This window comes from Patiria miniata, unplaced genomic scaffold (assembly GCF_015706575.1).
Source record: "Patiria miniata isolate m_02_andy unplaced genomic scaffold, ASM1570657v1 HiC_scaffold_20, whole genome shotgun sequence".
Classification (NCBI taxonomy): domain Eukaryota; kingdom Metazoa; phylum Echinodermata; class Asteroidea; order Valvatida; family Asterinidae; genus Patiria; species Patiria miniata.
Window position 1 is genome coordinate 17,584,841 of NW_024037059.1, and position 23,759 is coordinate 17,608,599.

General features: G+C 40.3%; 1 protein-coding gene and 1 non-coding gene across 2 annotated transcripts; both read left to right on the forward strand.

Moving 5' to 3' along the window:
* Positions 1-3,247: 3,247 nt before the first annotated feature.
* Positions 3,248-21,736, forward strand: LOC119727663 (97 kDa heat shock protein-like). The gene is made up of 17 exons (XM_038199656.1): positions 3,248-3,530; positions 5,047-5,104; positions 5,442-5,582; positions 6,240-6,362; positions 7,231-7,330; positions 7,834-7,967; positions 8,906-9,150; positions 10,528-10,604; positions 11,473-11,728; positions 12,354-12,487; positions 13,718-14,004; positions 14,903-15,091; positions 17,191-17,316; positions 18,079-18,186; positions 18,555-18,674; positions 18,964-19,125; positions 19,563-21,736. The coding sequence occupies exons 1-17, from the start codon at positions 3,424-3,426 to the stop codon at positions 19,809-19,811; spliced, it is 2,616 nt and encodes an 871-aa protein (XP_038055584.1). The 5' UTR covers positions 3,248-3,423; the 3' UTR covers positions 19,812-21,736.
* Positions 12,149-12,221, forward strand: Trnaa-agc. The gene has a single exon. It is a non-coding gene; the product is annotated as a tRNA-Ala (tRNA).
* Positions 21,737-23,759: the final 2,023 nt, after the last annotated feature.

Below are 23,759 nucleotides of genomic sequence, written 5' to 3' on the forward strand. Positions count from 1 at the left end.
CCGCACTTCAGTTTATCATTTTACTCTTCCATCTCGAAATCGTCTTACCCGTTTCAAGGAAATCAACCTACATGTAGCAGTTTTTCTATCCCCTATGGATTTCACCCACAGAGGGCAGTAGACTGCTCACAGTGATGCCTGCACGCAGTGATGCTGTTGTTTGCAACCATGGGACACCAGAATCCAAACATTAAAAAATCGCATGATTAATTGCCAACCGTAATAAAAGAAAAAAATTATTGAGTGCATTCTCATCGATCCTCTGGGCATATTGAAAAATCTCTAAGCAATTCAAGGGAAAAATCTTTCATTTATTTGAATATTGATTGTAAATAGCATGGTGTGATTCATCATTATGTAATGAATATGTGGATATGAGAAGGAATGGGTGGTCCTGATTCCCAAATGTGGAGAACTACTTGTTTGAGTTGGTAAGGAGGCATCTTTGTGACTTTCTGGCTACGGCTATGACAGTGGCTAAGGCAGCAGCTTAGGCCAAGTTCGGGCAAGGACCATTAGTCAACTAGTGGTTGATTTGTGACGTACCTTACGCCTGCGCACTGATAGCAAAGTGCGAACGTCTCTAGTCGAACGCTGGTCAAAATGTCATCGCAAAACTTCTGGATCCTGGCTCTCTGCTAGCGTTATGAATGCGCGCGGCTATTGGTTACCAGCGAAGCAACCAACCCCAGTAGGCTGGTTCCAAATAGTCGACTAGCGTAGTCAACCACCGTTGACTAGACAGAGTTCGGGCAAACGTTAGTTAACCATTGGTCAACTATAGTCCTTGCGCGAACTTGGCCTTATAGGCGCTTTGGATAGATGGCTGTGACTCAATGTCTTGGCTATGGCTTACCACATGTGTCTTATGGTGAGTGGCTTCAGCTGCTTCCATAGAGGTGTGTGTAATTGTGAGCCGTAGCCAAGTAATTGGGACACAACATTGGATTTGTGCATATAACTTGGGCCAAGTTCGGGCAAGGACCATTAGTCGACTAGTGGTTGATTTGTGACGTACCTTACGCCTGCGCACTGATAGCAACGTGCGAACGCCTCTAGTCAAACGCTGGTCAAAATGTCATCGCAAAACTTCTGGATCCTGTGGAAGCAGCTGAGTGGCTTCAGCTGCTTCCATAGAGGTGTGTGTAATTGTGAGCCGTAGCCAAGTAATTGGGAAACAACTTTGGATTTGTGCATATAACTTGGCTGTGTGCTTATTAGTGGCTATGGCTTGTAATTACACTGTTACACATGTCTTATGGGAAGTGGCTTTGGCTGCTCTCATAAAGGCATGTGTAATAGCCAGCCGTAGCCTTTTGGGTTCCAATTCAATTGGGTATGTTTGAGGCGTCAGGGCTCCCTCTGTTGTCTAGCTTATTCACTGTAAAACTTGTAATAATATTGTCTTGTAAAATCTGAACTTTGTAAAGACTTGTCTTATGTTAAATGAGATTGGAGGAAAATGCTAATCACAGAGCAGGTTTTGTTTTAATTTTCAGACTCTGACAGTTGAAGCTGGCTGTAATCTAAACAGACGAAAAAAGAAATTTTCTTTCGATTTTCCAAATTTTTATTTATTTGCTGCGTTGAATTTGTCAGGTCCAAGTAGAAAATAATCTTTGGTACTTTATCCGTGTAAACTGGCGCCACAAGTAGAAAGTTATGAGTTTGCCATATTTGGCCCCCAAAAATCATTTGCTTGTTTGATAAACAACAAGGTATATTTTGCTCATTTGCCTTTTGTAACAAAATTGTCCAGAATGTCCAAAAGAGCAAAAATGACGTATTTGCACAATAATATCAGTCTCAGATTTTGCAATTTTAAACTTGATATGTTGTGCCAGGTCGCATCTGTGTTATTGTTTTATCACTGTAGTGAGAGCCATGTGGTTTTCCTATTTTTAAAGTCTTTATATTTTCACATAGCATTTTTTTTTTCAAATATGACATTGAAAAACATTTCACATAAAGATGCATACCCGTGCTCTTCAAAATTGACTTTTTTTCCCCGCTAATGATGTTTTGTTACCCAAAAACTACCTTATTCTGATTTTTGACGTCTACGACCCTCTGAAAAAAGGAATTTCATTTTGTCGCACAAATTAATCCAACCTGTGAGAGCTGTCTGAGCTTTGTCTGAATTTTTGTGAAGAAATAATTCAATACATGTAACTAAACATTGTTGTTCTTTTTTGTTCGAAGTCTCATTCAAAAGTGACTAACTTTTTATATTTTTAGGACAGTAGCAATTTAAGAAAACAAATCTATTTTTTGTGGTGAAACTAGAAAACAGCACGAGAAATACATCTTTAAAATATAAGAGATAAAAATGAAAAAGGAAAATCCACAAACGGGAATTTTTGTCAATGAGTTTTCAAAATATGATTATTATCAGATTTGAAATGAGATGTATAGATTTCCTCTGAGAAGTAATTTGGTAGTCTTAAAAGTCACTGCACTAGCTTTTTGTAAAAAAAAAAAATCATCATTTCTTGTTAACATCGTCAGTCCATGAACACTTGGAGTAAATAATTTTTGTTCATCTTGATTGGTTAACATGGGTCGAACAATTTAACTACCAATCCCTTTTTTTCAAACATTTTCAGGTAATGAATATTTTTTATTGTGAATGTTCTCAACTTTCTTTTGTACTGCTAATTAGAAGTAATTTCCTGTAGAACAAATTATGCAGTCAGTACATAGATCAATGCAAAATAGGTTCAATTTGTCAAAAAAATTTAAAACTATATGATCCCTCTACCATACTCGTATCTCACATCTTTCATGAAATGATACATTGGCCTTGAAAATGTGCTTGGGGAAGAATTTATAGGGGAAAAAAGGATTGTGTTGCTTTTGTCTTGTGTAATGTTTTTTATTTTATAACCTAACATTTGGATGCAAAATGATTCTGTCCAAATAAATAATTAAATATCTTATTGTGTCTATTTTGTCGATTTGTGTAGTTGGTTGAAAAGACAGTTTTGTCATGTGTGTAATAGTATCAGTTCTTTAAAAAAATCACTTCAATTTATGTTTTAAAGGTTGTACTGTACCAAGAACAAAGACCAATTTGGTGATTGAGTTTTGATGGAGTTCAAAGGGATTTAGTTCAATTGCATTACTTTTGTGGGTTCATTCAGAAAAGGCCTATCAGAAGACCATGGGATTAAGTCTTTTGTGTACTAGAAAATTCCATCTGCTGCAGAAATTTCTAGAAATGGACAAAGAAAAAGGAAATAGCGCCCTCTTGTGCCAGGGGTGATCAGATAAGAAATTTCCAGACATGTGCTACCGGTCTCTCGATAACTCTCAGATCGGATAAATCACTGGAAAAAACGCCGTTATTTATTCACTTAAAAGAAGTATTTACCACTTCAACAACTAGTAGTAGTCTCGAAGTATCTTTTACCGTATTTCACGATGGCTGTGGTCGGGTTTGATATTGGCAATAGCTCGTCTTATATCGCCGTGGCGAGGGGTGGTGGTATCGAGACGATAGCCAACGAGTACAGCGACAGACTTACGCCGTAAGTACACGGTGCACCGTCACGACCGTGTGGCGGCCATGTTTCTTTGAAAATGAAATGATTTTTCAGAACGGATGTGATAATTACGATATTTTCTTACGTTTGTGGTTGAAATTTCATAAGATGAATGTGTGATTATCGGGGAGTAATTCTAATTTGGCATTATTCAGTTTGTCCTGAATTTTTTTGGGGATTTTTTAATTCTTATTTTAGCCTTTAGAGTTTAGGCGTGGGGATTTAAAATTTTGGCAAACCAAGTTTAATAAGGATTTATAAAAAAGATAAAGTGTTTTCCCGTGCCATAAAGATGTCAAATAGTTAGTTACTTAGTGAAGCTTATAAAAAAAACTAGTCTACCTCATTAATTTGGCTATTTACCAATGTTCACATGATTGATTCAGTCAGATCTTACACATAAAAATTAATTTATTAAAAGAAGAAAAAAACCTTATTAACTGTTAAAAATGTATAATTAAATATTCCCTTTTAACTGGGTTAAAAACCATTGGTTTTTTTAAAAAAGTATTTATACCAATGCTAGTTACGTCTAGTTCCTTTAAATCTTGAAAAGCAAAATCATGAAAATGGAGAGAAAAAAATGGCCTTCTTTGATTTTACATTTTTGTGTGTGGCTTACTGAAGCCCACATTTCCTGTCGCACATTGTTTCAATGTTTGATGGCATTTTTTTTTTTTTTTAAGCTTTAAGTTTTCATTCACGTAGCTGGCCCATTTTGTGATGAATAACTCCCTTTCAATTGTTTGCTTTTGTTCAAGGTTAAATTCTACAGAGCTGCAGTTCTTGGAATATAAGAAAACAAATAGGGTTCATTGTAGAATATGTTCACTGAAGCATGAATTCATTGTTCACATGATTGTGTAAAATTTGTTTTGCATTTAGGTTTGCTATTAACCCTAACCGCCCTGAATCCTCCAAAATCCTTTTGCAAATTGGAGGAATTTGCAGGATTGAGGTTACATGGCAAAAGTGCGTTGCTGATTTCGGAGGACGCACTGTGTCAAGGTCTTGGGCCGGACCTTGTGTTGTTTATGTTCAGCCTAGCATAAATTTAGTCCTTGTTTATACTTGAAATCCTCCGCACTGCTCCAGGATGTCACTGCCTCTCCCTCAACCTATTGACAGTCATAGCCGGAGGATTTTGCAGGATTCAGGCAGTGGTCACCTCTTTACGAACCATATTCAAGAAATAATGGAGGAATTTGCAGGATTGAGGCTATATGCTATTTTTCCATGAGGCCAATTGGAGGATTTTGCAGGATTGAGGCTACATCCTAGCAAAAAGGCCTAGAGAGTTAGGGTTAAAGTTTGTTTCAGACATTAAGACTGTTCTTGGCGTCATCCTGTAGAGAGATCATGAATTTGGGTAGATACTTAAGTTGAAAGCGAACAAAGGAGTCCCATTACTGTATCTTCTGTGCACAGTGAATGTAACATTATGACCGAGAAGGTTTAGACATGGTCACATGTTCTCCTTTTTTTCCTTCTTTTTTTCTAGGACAATAGTGAGTTTTGGCGAGAAGACAAGGATTCTTGGATCTGCTGCAAAGACACAGGTTTGCCATTGCATGTTGAAAGCAGTTCTTTTTCAAATATTTCCATCTTTCAATAAGTAAAATCTTTCTCTGGGATCTAATATCTAATAGTTGTTAGTTTGTCTTTGTCTGACATTTTTTACCAACTTTGAGGATCAGAATCTATTTCCAGGATCAGAATCTTTTTCCAGCCTTTGTTCTTAAGCAAGAGAATTAAACAAAATATCACCATAGAGTTTTTCCCAACTAGGCATTGAATTAAAATCTATCAACCATAGAACATAGATTTGATTTATAAAAAAAGAAAACAAAAGTCATTTGTAATGTTATCTCACATGCAATTCATTTCTTGCCACAGGTTATCTCTAACTATAAGAACACAGTCATCAATTTCAAGCGATTGATGGGCAGGCAATATGACGATCCTCTGTTGCAAGAAGAATTACCCAGAATACTCAACGAGAAGGTCAAGAGACCGGACGGGGGTATTGGTATCAAGGTAAGACACTGGCACTTGAAGTGAACTCCCAACTTCTCCATCTCCACCACCCTCCACCAACTGCTCCCACCCCTACCCCCCACCCGTACCACCCCTCCCCCCTACCAAAACCCCTATCCCTACCTGAACACCTATCCCTACCCAAATCACTATCCCTTCCCAAACCCCTATAGCCACCACACCCCTACCCCCATACCACATTCCCATTCTCCCATTCCCACTCCACCCCTCTGTACCCCACCCTTACCCCCACCGCCACCCTAACCCTACCAACACCCTATCCCTATTCAAACCCCATTCCCATCCCTACCCTTCCCTTCCCTACCCCACCATCTCCACCCCTCCCCCAGCCTCCAACACCACCCCCACCCAAGCCCCTCAACAAGCCTCACGCCCACACCCCGACCTCCACCCAGGCGATATATAAAGAATAGCGGGCCAGTTTACATGGGTGGTAATTCCAGAATACCAAATATCCTCACACAGGTCTGACAAACCCACATTGAATAACTTGCAAATTTTCTTCAGTACTGAATCCTTCGAGGGCCTCCTCAGCAGAAACAAATCTTCCACCACACCTTGTGGTGCTAGGCGGTATAGCTGCAAACAGCCATCGAGCAAGGTCTATAATAGGTGTCGTTATATTTGTTGTATTAGGTCCAATACATGAATGAGAAGGAGACGTTTACACCAGAGCAGGTGTATGCCATGCTACTCTCGAAACTGAGGATGACTGCCGAGGCTAATCTCCAAACTAAAGTGGTCGACTGCGTCCTGTCGGTGAGTCAAGAATCGTATGGTACATTACCTATGCCATGCAATCCTGTCATGGACAAGTGTAGACTTTAAACTCATTTTTGTAGCTTTTCTGTTTGTTAAATACTTTTTACAATGGTTGATATCTTTATTTGGAAGCAGACATTAGCTGGTAGTGCAGTAGTTTGCGGTAATTGTGGCGGTAATTGTTCACTAAATGAAAGATTCAAACAGATTAAAGCTGAATGTTTTACAAAGTAGTGTTTGTTTTAGCAGCATTTTACTGAATTGTACTGCTTTTCAACAGCGATACAAAAATACACTAGCAAAGAAATGATTTTATTTAATTGACCAATTGAAAGACATTACCATTGGAGTGATAGAATTTGGGCAGTAGGCTGTTCTATAGCTGTCGAGCCAAATGTGTACATCAACAAGTTCTATGACAGAAAAGTTCTTGGTCCTTAGACATTTGTTCAAGTATTACAGTAAATTTGTGTCTTAAATCTTGCACACCTATCTGCTGTTCTATCTCCACGTTCAATGAGATCTGAACTTTCACGTTGTGTGCTAGAGTAAAATTGTGAGATGCTTTTGGCTGTCAGACCCCTATTCATGGTTGATCGTCACTGAATCCTTACAGACATACATGTACCCTTCAAAATCTTGCCGTAAAAAAATGGCATAAAGTTCCACCGATGTCATCTTGGTCTTTATTGTTGGCATGAATGAATGAATGCAAAGAGACCTCAGGGTTTGTGCAATGATGTTATCTTCATGATCATCAAAACAATTCTTCAAAATGGAAAGATTTGGGGGAATTTAAATTAAAAGGCCCAAAGAGTATTTGACATATTCCTTCTAAAAAAAAATATTATGTGTTCTGTTGCAGGTCCCCCAGTATTACACTGACATTGAGAGGAAAAGCATACTAAATGCATCGACTGTAGCCGGCCTGAACTGCCTGAGAATAATCAATGATACTACTTCTGGTAAGAAAATAAAAATAAGTTGCATCCATTTATTGGTGTTTATACCTTTTAAGTGTAGGAGGGCGATCTTTGTGTTGAAACAATTCCTGTACTTGTCTAGTAGATTTTTTTTCTCCAATTTTGCTGGTATCATGAGTCCAAAATAAAAACTAAGTAAAGAAAAGGAAATCATTCAAAATATCTCCTAAATGCAATTTGAAGATTTGCGATTAAAAAAAACTGGCCCTGTACCATTTAACACATGCATAGTCTACATTTTACATGAGTTTGAAGTTGAGTAAGATGAAGCGACCACACACACAAAATTGAAAACGAAATCAACAATTTTGAAAGATGCAGAGTTTTTACTGCCGACATAAAAAATCCTGGATTATGAAAAATACTCATCTTCATTTCTGATACCAAGCCAACAGGTTTGAATATTTAATTTACATCCCATTATGTTCAGAATTGCTGACTGAATTACCAAATTCCCCCCTTCCTTATTTCGTTTTGGTATGCAGCTGCCCTGGCTTATGGTATCTACAAGCAAGACCTGCCAGCACCAGAGGAGAAACCCAGAGTCGTGGTGTTTGTGGACATGGGCCAGTCATCGCTACAAGTCGCCGTGTCAGCATTCAACAAGGGAAAACTAAAGGTATAAAGACAGCTTCATCCCTAAACCTCCCAGATCCTTGGAGGATTTTGTAGGATTGAGGAAGGTATGGCCCAACTACTGTTACATTACACGGGGCTTGATGCACCTTGAAACTTGGTAGATACAAAGAGTGTGCCGTTGGGTACCTAGACAGTGGAAGATTTAGTAGGATTGAGGAAGAAAGGGCCCAGCCACCATTATTTTACATTGGCTTGATGTACCTTAAAAATGGAAGTATCAAGGATGTGTACATTGGTTTCCTGCACAGTGTGGAATTTTAGATAATTCAGAAAGTTTACTCATTAAAATGTTGCAGGAGGGCCATTCTGTCGTTACGGATGTTACATTTAGATCCTAAAACCACTTTGAAACAACAAAATAAAATACTTACATCGAAAGAAAATTTTATACATTTGGAATAACACTAGCTTTGTTTTTAGATTTCGTACATCAGACTTTTTTTTCTCCCTTTTGCACACCCATCTGCTGTTCTATCTCCACGTCCAATGAGATCTGAACTTTCACGTTGTGTGCTAGAGTAAAAGTGTGAGATGCTTTTGGCTGTCAGACCCCTATACATGGCTGATCGTCACTGAATCCTTACGGACACACCTCCGCATGCAAAGTTATGGGATGAGGCTTTGCTCCCTTTACCCTATAGAACCCATCTGTAGATCTAACATGTTTTAAGTAAGCTAGTACAGGTTACAGATATTGATTTCAGATGGGCCAACTTTACCTATTAATTAGACTCTTGATAAACAGTTAAGACATAGTCATTTTTAAAACTGTTACAACTGCCATGTACTTAATTCAAATCTGTAAATAATTTCGGTTTGGCGCGATTCTGTGTGGCCAGTCCGAAACGGATGTTGCTATCATTTCTGTACGTGAACTGTCTGTGCAATTCTCAAATCTCTTGGATATTTCCCAATCAGATTCTCAACGTTGCCAGCGACCCCAATCTCGGCGGCCGAGATTTCGACCGGGTCCTCGCAGACCATTTCGCCGAGGAGTTCAAGACCAAATACCGCATTGACGCCAAGTCCAACGCCCGGGCCTTCCTGCGACTGATGCAGGAGTGCGAGAAACTCAAGAAACTGATGAGCTCCAACGCGACGGAGCTGCCCATGAACATTGAGAGCATTATGGATGACAAGGACGTCACTGGACGCATGAAAAGGTAAGGGGATTTACTTCACATACGCTGCCCAAGTAATGTCATCACCGATAGGTCAACTCGGGAAAACCATGGTCTCCAATTCATCGGTACTGCAGTGGCCCACTTTAAATGCAATGTTTTGCTGTGGTGGTAGTAAACCCAAGTTTTCAAATGGGCTTGAACCTCCTTTTTATGCCCCGCGGCGAAGCCGAAGGGGCATACTGTTTCCGCCTTGTCCTTCGGTGTGTGGGTGGGTGTGTGGGTGGGTGGGTGTGTGTGTGTGTGTGTCCGGACAAATCTTGTCAGCGCGATAACTTGAGAAATACTTAACATATGAACTTCAAATTTGGTTTGTGGATTGTCCTTGGTAATCCTAAGAAGCCTTTTGCATTTGGGGCCGAAAGGTCAAGGGTCAAGGTCACAGTGGCTGAAACAATAGAAATTTTGTCAGCGCGATAACTTGAGAAATACTTAACATATGAACTTCAAATTTGGTTTGTGGATTGTCCTTGGCAATTCTAAGAAGCCTTTTGCATTTGGGGCCAAAAGGTCAAGGGTCAAGGTCACAGTGACTAAAACAAAAGAAATTTTGTCAGCGCGATAACTTGAGAAATACTTTACATATGAACTTCAAATTTGGTTTGTGTATTGTTCTTGGTAATCCTAAGAAGCCTTTTGCATTTGGGGCCAAAAGGTCAAGGGTCAAGGTCACAGTGGCTGAAACAATAGAAATTTTGTCAGCGCGATAACTTGAGATATACTTTACATATGAACTTCAAATTTGGTTTGTGGATTGTCCTTGGCAATCCTAAGAAGCCTTTTGCATTTGGGGCCAAAAGGTCAAGGGTCAAGGTCACAGTGGCAAAAACAAAAGAAATTTTGTCAGCGTGATAACTTGAGATATAGGCCTACTTTACATATGAACTTCAAATTTGGTTTGTGGATTGTCCTTGGCAATCCTAAGGAGCCTATCGCATTGGGGGTCGAAAGGTCAAGTGTCAAGGTCACAGTGGCTAAAACAATAGAAATCTTGTATTTATTCTGAGATCATAGGGATTAGGGATTAAAACCTACAGAAGACACTAATGCTGTCAATGAACGTTCCATTTGACCAAGGTACATGTAAGTTGATGTTAGAGTGGTGTTATGTCATGGAAACAGTCACGGTTGCGGGGCATTTGTGTTTGTAAACACACCTGACTTGTCTGTTATTATAATTATGGGTTCTTATTAGTGTGGTGAAAATTGGCTTCAAAACACTTCCCTTCCATTTTCAGGTACTAAATTGTGGAAATCTACTAACATGAATGTGTTAAAGGTATGTGAAATGCGTTGTTTAGGAATGCACAACAACTTAAATTTTCAATTGAATTTTATGTTGTTTTCTTGTTTTCACAGAGCTGATTTTGAGGCCCTTGCAGCCCATTTACTGAAGAGAGTGGAGGCCACACTCAAGTCAGTCCAGTCTCAGATCAGTAAGTTTCCGAAATTCGTTTTAAAAATCTATTTTTTTTTTAATTAAAACCCAGTTCGTCGGCAAGCTCTGCTTGTAAGTTGTAAAGAAGTGTACGCACTAAAAAATCGAAGTACTCGATTTCGAACCTCACCCTATCCTAACTTTGTTTCATGGTAATGAGACGCACCTCATACAAAGTGAGTGACGGTCAAGACTTTCAATTGCTTTCATTCATTTGAGGGACAAAAATAGGAATCGTAGGCAAATTAGGCTTTTAGATATGAAATTGTAGGCTACAAGTTGCATAGGTTTGATTCGAACCCAGAACTTCTACACACAAGTGCAGGGGTGAACCACTGAGCCGGCCAGTTGTGGGTATCTGATGTGGGCTGTGAGGAGGCAAGCAGGGTTCCCCTCGTCCCTGCTGAGTGGCCACCAATGGTCAGTGTTTTACTGATCAGGTGACCACACTGTCTCCTCCCTGATTGGTCAGTTCAGCCGCATATCAAACAGGACAGCCATAGTACTGGAAGGAGCATTCTTGGTACTCTATCCAGCCTCCAGCTAGTCCGACATTTTGTTGCCATAGTAGAACCTTGGAGGCAGCTTCATCCTTTCTCCTTGGACAGTGTCCTGCAAATCTCAGCCTTCTTGTTCTCGACCTCTCAGAAATTAGCCGTAGTTTCCCATACAAGTCCTTATTGATGGTGTGTGCCTGCCTCTGGCATCCCTCAATGCACCCAGTACGGAGGCTATTGGCATATTCACCTTTCGGGGGGGGGGGGGGGGGGGGGGGGGAATTATGCTCGGCAAGGTTGAGGTCAATTTAACCAATAAAATGAGACTAGTCATAGTCATTCAATTGATGATGAATTTGATGTTGGCAGAGCTGAAGCCAGATGAGCTATACGCTGTAGAGATCATCGGTGGATCCACTCGTATACCGGCCGTCAAGGAACTGATCAAGAAGATCTTCAAGAAAGACGCTAGCACCACGCTGAACCAGGACGAGGCTGTGGCCAGAGGTTGTGCCCTCCAGTGTGCCATCTTGTCGCCGACCTTCAGAGTGCGCGAGTTCAACGTGATGGACGTGACGCCGTACTCCATCAGCCTGCTTTGGAAGGCTGCAGAAGGGGAGGAAGGGTGAGTGACTCCAGACCATTCACGGTAGCCATATTTAAGGTTATTTCACACATAAGTCTTTGAAGCTCAGAACGAGGTGTGAGCTCAAAATAGTCTGGTTCCTGTAGAAGTTGTTATACCATGAATTGATTTTTACAATCCATGGCATGCCTAGAATATCTGTCTGTCATAATTTTGATGTCGTCAACAAGAGTACATTATTTTGAAGGAAGGTAAGCTCTTTCTTCTTGGATAATTCTGTTACAAAAAAACGTGTAATAAAAAGCCGCATCCTCACTGAGTGATCCCCCCTTGCTATTTCCCAGATCGGTATTGTGACTGTGGGTGAGATCCCTGGCTGCATGGCATGTATGGGGTTATGGCTTCTGACTAGCGCCCCTTGAACAAAGATTTTGACTAATTGGGGAACCACCAACATAAGGCTGGATAGCTCAGTTGGTGGAGCACCAGAACAGCAATCCGGAGGTCGCAGGTTCAAGCCCTGCTCCAGTCAATTTCTTTATTCAGCTTTTAAAAAGAAACCTTCAGTTTTAAGTATATGAATCCATGTTGTGATGTGATACCCACATCAACGTAGAAGTAAATGAAACTGTTTCATTCTATTTCACTGGTTTTTTTTCAACAGTGAGATGGAAGTCTTCCCCCCTAATCACCAGGTCCCCTTCTCCAAGATGTTGACTTTCTATCGCAAGGATCCGTTTGAGCTGTGCGCCAAGTACACGTCCAAGGGCAAGGTCCCACACTCGGATCCATTTATAGGTAGGACTTTTTCCACTTTCTTCTCCAAGTGTCCTTTGTCCGCATATTCCTTATTTTCTGCTGTCATAAATCAAAAAGTAAATACAGTGTCATTACTCACCAATCTGTGTTCAAAACTAGTTTGGGCTATGGCTTAGCGTTTTACATTGTCATTGTCAGTATCCGTAGCCATAGTTCAAAAGTCTGGATCTGATTATTGTTTAAGATATTATTTAAGACATCAAGAGCATTTAAGGTTAACCTCCATTCATCATAGTGTCTTTTCTTTAATCTGAAAGTCAAATGTTTGAACAAACTACCAATCATTTTTGGGGGTCAGGGTGTAGAGTTACCAAAATTTGCTGCTCTAGATGATCTTTGTAGGTAATTGTAGATGGTAATTGTAGGTATTTGTCCACAGGTTGGGGTACAAAAGCCATGCTTCACCCTATACCTAACGTTGTTCCAGTATGTATGTTGTTGATTTATGATAAATGTTGGTTTGAATTCAATTGATATCCAATTATAATACATGTAATTATTTAACATTAATTTTGTGTATTAATGAACAACGTTGAATAAATGTCTAGCAAATTGAAATCTTTCATTATAAAAAGCAACGATGGTTCTATCCAAGCAAGATGATGTAACAGTTTATCCATTCTCTGAGCTTTGTTAGGGCACATCCTGGGGTCTTCCGGCTCCATTGGCTGCAGTAAGTCAGTGTTCTACTGACCCTCTGATGGTCAGTGGTAGCTGGACCTTGAGATTGGTGTCCTAACAGGGAAGTTCTAAGCCTTACCTTTGTTCGAGTATCCACTTGGACACAAGAGCCTAGGTAGCTTGGCTTGGACTTCTTGAGCCCACTGAAGATGTGAAACTCTCTGATTGCTACAAATGTCTTTTCCAATTTTTCAATTTACTGAGCTGTTCTCAGACCCATAAAAATTAAAAAATTAAGCAGTTTGACAGAATAGCTTTAAAGCCAGTTCCTACGTCATGTTTATTTAGGTATAAATCGTATACTTTAGAGAAAACAATGAACATCGCAAAGAAACTTCAATTGTTGGTGTCATGAAATGTACTTCTCTTTTGCCTGAATTATGAACCAGCCTTTACCAAAGATTTGCAGAACTTCTCCGTAGAAATTGGAATAAATATTCATATTTTTCACTTGATAGATATTATAACTTGTTAACAAAAATGGTTTTTTTACGCTGAAGATATGTGCTTGTTTTCATGTCTGTACAGGCCGGTTTGAGATCAAGAATGTCAAGCCCACGGCCGAGGGTGAGAGTTCAAAGGTCAAGGTCAAGGTTCGCGTCAATGGCCACGGCATCTTCAAGGTGTCGACGGCCTCCCTGATGGAGAAGATCCCTCCCCAGCCAGAGCAGAACGACAAGGATGCTGCCGAGAAGCCCAACGAGGACGGTAAGGTTGTCAATGATGCGGAGGCAGTTCCCATGGAAACGGAGGAACAGGCCAATGAGAATGCAGAGCCGGCGGCGGAACAAGAAGCAAAGAAAGAAAATGGGGAGGTGAGGTTTCTTGACTTTGTCCAATCTTCTCCCCCTTAAACCCTTACCCTCAAGGATTTTTCTGTCTCAAAACCCTGCTCTATACAAAAACATGCGACATTTTGCCTAAGTGAGAAGTCTGCTCAGTGTAGCAAGATCCATCAGGCCGAAAATTGCAAGTCCAAACTGCCTCAGAATTCCTGGTTGCCAACTGAAACAGTATACAACAGTGGCATTGTTTAATGGGACTTGGTTCCATTGTCTCTGAATTTGCAGTCGATGCACTGGTGTTGATGGCCCAGTGCAGCAAGGTCCTACAGACATTTACACCTGATGCGCTGTGTTGCATGTCGCAAGTAAAAAGTAAGGTAAAGTCTGTCACGAGCCAATATGGCCCATCAGGCCAGTGTTTATCTGCAGTTTCCTTGGCATGAAACAATTGAGAATATTTCTATTCCCCCTGGATGGGATGCCAGTCCACAGGTTATTCCCCAGCTAATGCCGGTGTAGCATGAATTTAGGTTTTATGAAATACGGACTCATTGGTGGTATTGCGCATGCTCGTGCATAGATAATTAGGAGAGGGACCGGTCACGTGAGAGGGTTTAACCAATAAAAGGGAAAAAGAGTCCGATTTTCATACGAGTCCGATTTACATATGACACCGGTACTCATTTGCACTCCTGGCTGGATAGTGGGAAGCGGAGGTAAAGTGGCTTGCCCAAGGACACAACATATGGCCAGCAGCTGGATTTGAACCCCTGACTCTCTGACCACAAGTCACGAAACCTAACCATTAAGGACACATTCCCCTTGCATCTCACAAAATTGGGGTTGAAAAAAAAAAGACTTTTAAGGTTTCTAGCCTTATTTAAGGTAGCCAAATACATCATATTCCAACTTGTTTGTGTCGTTCTAGATGGAAACCAACGAATCTTCTCAGACGACGGAGAAGAAGGCCGACTCCAATGGCTCAGATACGGCCGATGCCGGCGACAAGTCAGAACCTAAGAAAGCCAAGAAGACGGTGCGCTACATTGACCTGCCCGTGGAGGAGATTACACACGGATTCAAGCTTAAAGACATTAATATCTTTGCTGAAAGAGAGGTAGGTTCAGGCCCAGTTGGATATTTTTTTTAGAAAGCACAGTACAGTCGAATCTCGATAAGTCAGACCTCAGGGGAATCGGCTCAAATTTTGAGTTCAGCAGAGTTTTGAGTTATCCAATGGATTTTGCTGTTCAACAACCATTGATGGGAATAATTTTTATGCCCCGCGGCGAAGCCGAAGGGGCATACTGTTTCCGCCTTGTCCTTCCGTGGGTGGGTGGGTGGGTGTGTGGGTGTGTGTGTGGGTGGGTGGGTGTGTGGGTGTGTGTGTCCGGACAAATCTTGTCAGCGCGATAACTTGAGAAATACTTTACATATGAACTTCAAATTTGGTTTGTGGATTGTCCTTGGTAATCCTAAGAAGCCTTTTGCATTTGGGGCCGAAAGGTCTAGGTTCAAGGTCACAGTGGCTGAAACAATAGAAATTTTGTCAGCGCGATAACTTGAGAAATACTTTACATATGAACTTCAAATTTGGTTTGTGGATTGTCCTTGGCAATTCTAAGAAGCCTTTTGCATTTGGGGCCGAAAGGTCAAGGGTCAAGGTCACAGTGGCTGAAACAATAGAAATGTTGTCAGCGCGATAACTTGAGAAATACTTTACATATGAACTTCAAATTTGGTTTGTGGATTGTCCTTGGTAATCCTAAGAAGCCTTTTGCATTTGGGGCCGAAAGGTCAAGGGTCAAGGTCACAGTGGCTGAAACAATAGAAATTTTGTCAGCGCGATAACTTGAGAAATACTCTACATATGAACTTCAAATTTTGTTTGTGAATTGTCCTTGGCAATTCTAAGAAGCCTTTTGCACTCTGGGCCAAAAGGTCAAGGGTCAAGGTCACAGTGGCAAAAACAAAAGAAATTTTGTCAGCGTGATAACTTGAGATATACTTTACATATGAATTTCAAATTTGGTTTGTGGATTGTCCTTGGCAATCCTAAGAAGCCTATCGCATTGGGGGTCGAAAGGTCAAGGGTCAAGGTCACAGTGGCTAAAACAATAGAAATCTTGTATTTATTCTGAGATCATAGGGATTAGGGATTAATTCATATAAAACCTACAGAAGACACTGATGCTGTCAATGAACGTTCCATTTGACCAAGGTACATGTAAGTTGATGTTAGAGTGGTGTTATGTCATGGAAACAGTCACGGTTGCGGGGCATTTGTGTTTGTAAACACACCTGACTTGTTTCCTTTGAGTTAGAAGGGTTTTTGAGTTAAAGGGAATGTACAACATCTGCTTTTGCTTCAATTTTCAGAAATAAATGGATTTGGAGGATTAGTATGTTATAGAAAATATTGTTGAACTGACATGTTTCACGTTTTGGGCTTGTAGATGCTGGAAAAACCAAGAAAACCTATCATGTTCTTGTAGTCTGGTTCCCTGACCCCAATAAGATGAAACGGAGCACTTAATACACCTTAGGGAATTGTAAGGTCAGAGAATCAGTCTAGCAGGCTTGTACCCCTGCAGAGGTGTGTAATCAATTGCAAAGAAAATTCAGAAAACTAAATATGAAAAATTTAGAACAGTTTTTGAAAAAAACAGCCAGTTTTTTCCAACGCTGGTCGGCCGACCAGCGTTGGAAAAATGCAGTTTTTCTTGAAAATGTCAGCACACCAGGAGCCACGATTTTAAAGGATGCTTTAGACTGTCATTCCTCACAATCATGTAAGGTATTTTGTGATAATTTGATCATTTCATTTTTTGATGTTTGCAAATGTTGTATTTTCCTTTTAACAGGTTTGACTTATTGAGATTTCACTGTGATAAATGCATAAATGGATTTTTTTTTGCAAATAGTCAATCATTGAATCTCTAGAGGAATGTATTTCAGAAAAATACAGGAGTTAAATTGCATTTCATGAAAAAAAAAAAAGTTTATCACTGAGAAATGAAGTGAGCAGATCGGTGTTGTGTTGAAGATTTAAGCTTGGGAACTGGGTGCTCATAGTAAAATATACAGACCCTGTCAGATACAGCTTCAGGGTATACTGTGTGCCGGACTAGGGTGATGTTTTGCTTGGAGATTGGGTTTATGTTCTTGAAGTTTGTCAAGTTGCCTTACTCATCATTTCTTTTGGAACAAACACAGGGTCAGATGATAGCACAGGACAAGCTGGAGAGAGAAAGAAGTGACGCAAGAAACAGCGTGGAGGAGTACGTCTACGACATGAAGGACAAACTCTATGCCCATCTGGAGCAGTTCATCGCCACATCGGTAAGATTCTTGTTGGTTTATTGGGGTCACAGTGTAAGCTTGTCCCAATGTGGTCAGTTTTGGGGTGCCAGTCCTAACTTTGACAGGTGTTGGACTCCACATTGAATGTTTGTATGTTGTCGGGCACTTTTGGGTTTACAGGCAGGGCAGTGTGGGTAATGGGTTCGATGAAGATTTCTGTATATTTTTTTTAAATGTCTGACTATATTTTGCTCTCTGGGGTCGTAGTTGAAGTAAGCCTTAAAGGGCCCATGCAATGCAATCCTTAGAAATGCACCATTGTGTCCCATTGAACCCTTATTTTCAATTTTTGTTTTGCCATTTTCAAGGGTATTTTTGTGCCTTTTTGGTTTTAGTGCTAATGCCAATTTCCATATTCATAAGCATAAGTGTGATTTCAGGCTGAAACCTCAATGTTACAGCTATTTCAGCACCAAAAGTTGGTAGAATTTTTGACATTTCACTGTTGTAAACATTTGATGTTGTGTCGGTACATGGTAGTAAGCCAATGAGCAAACTTTTGACAAATATTGTCAGTAAGCAAATGTTTAGAATCACAATTTGAACAGAAAACCCCTGAAATGAACAGTGTCTTCCTGAAATGACATCACAGCAACAGCACCCTCAGTTATCCGGAAAAGCATGGATTTTGTTTAAAAATGTTTAAAGAAGTGCACTTTTCAGTAAAATTAGCACAAAAAAAAGGATGTCAAATATTTTTCATATGGACCTTATAACTTGTTTTCCCATGTGTTTTCGTAGGATCGGGAGGCATTCATTGGTCTCCTGAACAAGACGGAAAACTGGTTATATGAAGAAGGTGAAGACGAAACTAAGAGTATCTATGTTGAAAAACTGGCTAAACTCAAGGTGAGCAGTAAATCAAAGACCATTTATGGGGTTTTTTTCAACATGCAACAGAAAAGAACAAACTTTGAACTTGCTTTGACTGATCGCATAGATTGACATGTAAGAGGTAATATACAACATTTGTAAACATAAAAAAAAGAAGCAAACGTTTTATATTACCTTTAATGTAGAATTTATGAAGGCGACTATATTTATCGGTTTGTCGTTTTGTTTTAAAACAGGGACAACACTCCAAAATAGCTGTGGCAATTTGCAACTAATTTGTTGAGTTTCATTTGTTCCATCCGTTGTATTTTGTCATGGTCTGTGTTGCTTTTGGGATCACGTTAACAGGAATATCTCTCCTTTACGTTTTTGTTTTTGTACAGAAAACAGGTGACCCTATCGTAGAGCGTTACAAGGAATCGCTGGAGCGGCCTGAAGCGTTTGAGGAGCTCGGGGCATGCTTGCAGCGCTACAAGAAGGCATTGACGCAATACAGTGAAGGGGTAAGGTTAAACAGTAGGTCAAACATGGGTTAGTGAGAAATTTTGGCTACTGCGCATGCGTACATCTGTAACTAAGGATTCCGTGCTTACAGGGTTAGCACAGAATTTTTCTGCTGGCACTGTTAGCACAGAATGGTGATCGTAAGCGCGGAATGCTGTGGTTAGCAGAGCCAAGAAATTAGGCCCAGAACACGACCTCTTTTTTCTGTGATATCATTTACGGGTACTTTTGCACACTGTCTGTTGTATTTATAAATTTAACACCTTTTTTAACACTCCTTAAATTCAGGATGAGAAGTACGCCCACATAGAGAAGGCGGAGATGGAGAAGGTTCAGAAGTTGGCGTCTGACAAGGAGGCCTGGAGGGACAGTAAGCTGAACGCCCAGAACCAACTAGCCCCGCACAACAAACCCATCGTATTGGTCAAAGATATACGGGCTGAGACTGCTGTGAGTATCAATTGTTTCATATTATTTTGGCTGCGGGGTCGATTGAGATTGGGGGTTGGATTTCAGGGTAATTTGGTTAGGGGAGGGGTTAGAAGGAGGACGGTGATATATTTTCAAGTTGGGAGGATAGGGTTCACTTAGTGTCTAATTTAACCTTAGGATTACAATCATTGACCAAGGTATCTTATGTCCTTGGGCAAGGTTCACTACGTGCATTGAAGAGGGTTGTTGATTATCGTTACTAATAGAGGGCCACAATGTCTACAAAGCCCATAAACAAGCATCCACACTTGCAACCGGACTGATAGTGTACATCAGATGCATGAAAAGAAGCTTCTAGTGAATAATTGTTTTGAATCAATTGAATAGAATTGTGTGTGCTCCGAGCCCAGCTTTACTAGGTTTGCCGTATCTTGTTTGTTTTTTTCCCGCCCCAGTCTTTGAAGGCCAACTGCGACAAGATCCTGAACACACCCAAGCCCAAACCCAAGGAAGAGCCGCCCAAGGACACGGAGCCTAAGGAAGGCAACGGAGCCTCCCAGCCCAGCGATGCCAAGACTGAAGAGACGATGGAGACAGAGGGCACAGCAGCAGCAGCGGCAGCAGCAGCAGCAGCAGCGGGCGGAGACCAACCCAGTCAAGAAGGGGGCGGCGGCGGCATCGATGTAGACATGGAACTCGATTGATGTATATAAATGAATATATAAGAATAGATCCCTTAATGTAACAGTGATCAAGAACGTAAGTCTGCTACCTCATGAAGTGTGCCAGCGTGTTACGACGCAGCCTGGTGCGATTTGTCTCATTCAAGTTGATTATGTAACACCTCAATGCTTTATGAGATGTTACGCCAACCACCTAAAGAAGGTTAAAACTACTTGAGGCTTTGTATGATGAAGCATTGGTAGCAGTGTGCAAGAACCCAGTGCATAAGTGTCTGAATTTTTGAAATAAAGTGGTTTCATTTGGGAAGAATGCAAAATTAAACAAGGGTTAACTTGAGGTTTTACCCTGAGGTACCCCACAACATCCTGCCAAACCTCGTAAAACCTCGAGGTAAACCTCAAGTAAGCGCCTCTTTTATTTCACATTCTCCCCTTATGGACTGCGTGCACAAACAATCGATGGTGCTTTTTGATTACTTTTGAGAACCCTGTGCAAGAGACATACCATGTGTGCATGCTGGTTCATGCTTGTATGGCGCAAAGTAGGCATGACTGTTATGAATATGCACGTACCTATGGCGCTTGCATGAGCATCAGACGTCATCGGCAATGCGTTTAAAAGTCTCTCCAAGAGGTCTCCCCCAACTCTCTCTTTGTTAACCATTGTGGGGGTAGTTGTGCACAGAGCCCACAGTACATATAAAGCTGGATAGGAAATTCACAGTTCTCAGAGCAAGCTTCGCAAAGTTTGCTAACCTGCTTGTGACTGATTCCCGGCCGATTGTCGCTTAGCGCATAGATTTTCCCGGCATCAACTTCTGCTCATATTTACACACAGAGAACATCTGAATAGCACATCGTAAGAATCACGACTGGCATACTTCATGCTAACAGTAGGCGTCTGGGATATATATAGGGACAGTGCTTTAATTACAATCATATTTGTTGTAATATATACATGTATACTTCCGCCCTCTTTGTTGGGGGACAGTGGGTGGGAAATTAATGTTTGGATAATATAGGGGAGGATGTAGGCTTATTTTATACAATGCTGGCCAATATGGCTTTAATGTAAAAAAAAAAAATAGGTGTATTTCTGTAACTCCCTTTCAACTGTGCATTCACATCTGGTGCTCACTTTACTCTGAAGAAATGAGTATTCAGTTAGTGTTTTCTGGAATCCCCTGTCTTCGAAATTTGTGACTGAATTTTATAAGACCGGATCACATATGTTGATTTTATCCACCATCCGGTCATCCCAATAATTGTTTGGAAACTTTGGAGGATCAGAATAATCGGGTAATGAAATCAGTTTCTGTCGTTCTAAAGCAGTCACTTGATTTAGAAAAAAAGAATAACTTAATTAATAATAATGTGTCACATTTCACAAATTAATAGTATGTGAGTGTGTTGTATACCCACAATTTGTTACCTTTTGTGTTCTGAATTGGCAGTAGATTTATGTATTTGCAGTCTTTTTGTCATTGGAAAAGCTAAAAAGCTGTTGTACATTGCTTTGTACATGTGGGAATTTTCGCCAAGTAACTTAAATTATACATGTATTTTGGAATATGAACAATGTGTAACCCTGTCCACGTTTTTGTCATTTCAAGGAAGAACCAGACTATATTACACCATTATTTCATCTTATTTTATCCAAGACTACAGCATAGAAAGAGAAAAACATAAATCAAGAAAGTGTTTTGTAGGGATACATGCAAAGCCAATTAACTAAAATTAACATGAGATGTGTAATGGAGATCAAGGTAATGTTTTCCAGATAGATAGTAATTGTTTTAGAGGAAATTAAAAAACTTAATATTGAAATGCTAACGGCTGCGTGATGCACGAGAGGAATATTTTTAAACCTGCAGTAAACCATGTGCATCATATTCACTGTGGTTTTCCTGATGTTGAAAATAAAAAAAAATGGAAATCTGCAAAAATGTTCATTGTTTTGAGTTTTTCTTTTGGGGACTGAGACAGTAAACGTAATCATTGTGATTATTTTTTTAGATGTAGTTAATTCATATAAAAAAAATCATGTGTACATTTAAAAAAAAAAATTCCGAACACTATTGATCAGGTTCAAGGTTCCTACACAATTATTTGTGGTTGATGGAATACTTTTCTAAGTTTCTGCTGAGAAATATTTAGTTTAACCATGGAGCAAGGACTGTAAAAAAATCAACTTCAGGCCGAAAATTGATTCTGCATTGTATTCATATACATTTCCCGGTAACATTTATAATTATCGAATTAGTTACATTCTATTTGAAACAGAAGCAACAATAACATTTTATGAGCAACTTCCATTTAATCATTAATCCTGCAAATTGTCCACAAATCCTACATACATGTATGAGAAAATGATGCCTGCTAATGTCCAATAGCGCCACCACCGTCTACCGATCACGTAATGTCGAGTTGTGGTTATATAAAGTGGGCAAGGGTTCTGCCCATCCGGTTTTTTTTTTAAGCAGGCCTGCGACTGTATCTAGTGAGAAAATCAAGGAGGTGGCCGGTGGGTACTTCCTCAAAGCAGCTCAAAGCAAAATGTGATGGTTTACTTTAAAGTAAATGGTACACTAATTAAATAAAGTTAAAACACCGTCAAAAAAAAAAGACGGACCATTTTGTCAGTTTGTGAGATTTGGTAAATTGCTCGGCTCCACCCCTTACTGGGTGGTCGTGTCACTTCTGTACCAGAGCAGTACGCGCCATGTGGAAATCTTCAATTAAAATACCACAGAAATCGGATCCGAAATCTAAATAAATAGTGTCCAGCGCGGCGCTTATAAACAGATAAGTGGCGCATTGTTGCAGGGAGAAATTACACCACGGAAACCATAAACCTTTACATTCCAATTCACCCTGGACAGGCCTGGTATTGTAGTTTATGTAAGCGGCGATCCCATGACTGACCTTGTTGCGTCCTTGATCAGTAAAGTGCCGATTTTTAGTCCAAAAATAGTTTTAGTAGATGCCCTGTTAGTCTAGCCATGGAGCTATGTGTTTTATATCTAGCTCCATGGTCTAGCCATACTATGGTCTAGCCATTGGCAACCAGTAGCCTCCTCTCAACTCAATCCGCATGAGCCCCGCCCCTCAATAGGCTTCATTACAGTATATGAGTATAAAGTGAGTCTACTTTAAAAAGTCCTGGCCCACAGCTCTTTTAGTGTTTGCAAGATAAAAATCTTCAAAAATGAATCGAAAGAAAACGATTCAGTTTATACATGCCTTTCTATTTGTAGCCTTGACTGGTTAATTAGCATCATTTGTCCATACACTTTTTACTTTTAATCGCCTCTAACAAGTAAATCGATTTTCTTTAAAGCAAAGTTTTGAACTTCCAGGGGTAAAGACTTCTTTGAATATCAGGAGGGAGCGAAATTATCCATTGTGATAGTCAGTAGTATCAGGCAAGGCCGTAGGAAGCGGTACGGCAGGTACGGCTATGGCCGTACCAATAATAACAGGCCTATCTTTTTTTTAAATGTATACAAGGCCTTGCATGGCCCCAAGGGTGGATTTTTTTCAGGGGGGTGGGGTTCTAAATGCTCTGTGGTGCGATCTGAGGCAATTTGACCACTTTAACAATTTTTTTAAGGAAAAGATGGTGGTGTATGCAGTACCTGCCTTTATTGCGAAGACACTGAAGGAAAAAAATGGGTTCCATTTGGGGGGGGGGGGGGGCATTGGCCCCCGTTGCCCTCCCCCAAATTTTTCTTGTGATGTTTTTGTGTTTTGTTTTGTTTTGGAAAGGGCGTAATCATACATGTCGCCACTAGGCCTACATGTTAAGTTAAACGGAATGGCCATTGGCCGCCACCGTGAATTTTAGTTGTCCTCAGACTTGTACTTGTGTTTTCTTAAAAAGAAGTGGTTTTCTAAATGAGAAAATAGCAAGGAAGAACCGGTTTTGTGCAAGCAAAATTCAGGGAATAACCCGTTGAATTTAATATC

Bases quoted from the DNA above. Each gene is read 5' to 3' on its own strand.
- LOC119727663 (XM_038199656.1), top strand. From the start codon at position 3,424: ATGGCTGTGGTCGGGTTTGATATTGGCAATAGCTCGTCTTATATCGCC. The intron at 10,605-11,472 runs GTAAGTTTCCGA...TGATGTTGGCAG, and splicing joins GTCAGTCCAGTCTCAGATCA to AGCTGAAGCCAGATGAGCTA. The intron at 18,675-18,963 runs GTAAGGTTAAAC...CCTTAAATTCAG, and splicing joins TGACGCAATACAGTGAAGGG to GATGAGAAGTACGCCCACAT.